The sequence below is a fragment of the Pediculus humanus genome, genomic scaffold, assembly GCF_000006295.1.
Source record: "Pediculus humanus corporis 1103172108258 genomic scaffold, whole genome shotgun sequence".
NCBI lineage: Eukaryota > Metazoa > Arthropoda > Insecta > Psocodea > Pediculidae > Pediculus > Pediculus humanus.
This window is the reverse complement of record NW_002987827.1, coordinates 241,082-242,919: the sequence shown is the minus strand read 5'-3', so window position 1 is coordinate 242,919 and position 1,838 is coordinate 241,082. Positions and strand designations below refer to the sequence as shown.

Genomic DNA, 1,838 nt, shown 5'->3' with positions numbered 1-1,838 from the left:
ATATAAATATTTTAATTAACAATTTAATTTATTGACAAATTTCATCAGTCCAAAAATCATTTTTTTTTTTTTTTTTTTCAATACACCTACTTTAATTTTTTATCTTACCAAAATTTTTTTTTTTTTTTTTTAAAAAAATCTAAAATCAAATACATCTGTTAATAAAAATTGCAATTTTTTTTGTTTTAAATTAAATTAAATTAAAATTTCTTACCGTGTTTATGTACTCGACTTGCACTCGCAGAAATATCGGTCGTGACATTAAAATAAGGAATCCATAAATCTTCAATGTTTATATCACCGAAAGTACTGTATATAGTGTGATTAAAATCTTTTCCTGTAAATATTGAAACTACCGGGTAAGTTAGGTCTAAAATTTGTCTATACCACTGAGTCATTTTTTTAGACCATTCCCTCGCTTTTGAGTCACGTCGTAATGTTTTCTCCATGGCCCAAAGGCCACCGACAAATGATCCGATACTAACACCCCCGACCATATCAATGGGAATTCCAGCTCCTAAAACAAATTTTAAAAAAAAATGAATCTTGCGTCTGTGTGTGCGTGTGCGTGTTTATTTATTTTAAATTTTGTTAATAATACTTGTATGGCTTTTATCATTCCTATGTGGGCTGCGCCGCGAGCACCGCCTCCTCCCAACACCAAACCAACAGAAGTCCCAGTTAACCATCTGGCTAATCTTGAAAAATCGGAATGGATATTTGGTTCTGACATGAGAACTTTTTTATATAATTCATTCTGAAAAAAAAAAAACAAATAAAAATTTTACAAAAAAAAAATTTTTTAATGTTAATCAGTATTAATGTAACTTAAATAATAATAATAATAATACTATTCTATATTGAGATCTTCTTGAAAACATTCGTTTATTGCATTTAATGTGGTGATGAGAAGATACCCAAGTTCTGGCATTGAGCCACAGCACCGTATTGCTTGGCCTTTCGGTACTTTCCCGATGAAGAAGTACCAATTCTTTTTGTGTTCTTACGGCTAATCTTTCAACTTCTTTCTCCATCTGAAAATATATGTGTTAACAATATGTCAAAAGAAAATGTTGCAACTTTTAAAATATTATTCCTAAATAAATAGAATTAAGAAAAATTCTTTGATACGCCGCTACCTTTCCTAAATCCGGTCCTTTTTCAGCTAGACCAATTATTAATATGCAATCTGCTTGACGAACGCAACGCTGAGTCCACGGAGTAAGTGAGGCATCGCATTGATAGAGTGCAATTTTATGTTGATCTTCTTGTTGTGCTAACCAAGACGTTAAACGATACTCGTTATTAGGATCCATTATTGTGGCACCTAAAGTTTTTTTAATTAAATCTGACGTCAGTCGTAGCGTTAAACCAATGGCGCAAAGCGCGTGATATAATTCAAATCCAAAAGCTGTTAAAGGCACATCATCAGATATAGGAACTATAGCTACAGTTGAAAAATTTACTTGAGATGGTCGAGCTCCAGCACCCGGATTCAATCCAACTCCAGGATGCCCCTTAGTACCTAAAATTTATTTTAATCACAATTTTTATTATCTCTATTATTATTAAAAATTAAATCCGTTTGATAATCGGTATATTATAGGAAACTTACCCAATAACCTATGACCTAATAAATTAATTAATCTTGTTACGACTATAGGAAATCTTAATTTTATAGCGTTGAAAAGTCCTTCTGGTAATTTTGCTAATTCCGAATCCCTAACAGCCATAACTGTTGTACTTCTTGGTGTCTGCGTGACCATTTCGACTATGCCAACTAAATCACCCTTACCATATTCCCCGACTAATTCTTTTTTCAAATTAGAATGCGTTAT

At 31.9% G+C, this 1,838-nt stretch overlaps 1 protein-coding gene across 1 annotated transcript in view; it reads right to left on the bottom strand.

Moving 5' to 3' along the window:
• The window catches only part of Phum_PHUM488870 (uncharacterized protein), a gene marked incomplete at both ends in the record, with an annotated part of 9,354 nt that overhangs the window by 3,906 nt on the left and 3,610 nt on the right, over positions 1–1,838 (bottom strand). The window contains 5 exons of the mRNA XM_002430470.1: positions 215–517; positions 646–757; positions 852–1,034; positions 1,140–1,525; positions 1,616–1,813. Of these exons, the coding sequence (XP_002430515.1) occupies positions 215–517; positions 646–757; positions 852–1,034; positions 1,140–1,525; positions 1,616–1,813 (1,182 nt within the window). The remainder of the gene's footprint in view (positions 1–214; positions 518–645; positions 758–851; positions 1,035–1,139; positions 1,526–1,615; positions 1,814–1,838) is intronic.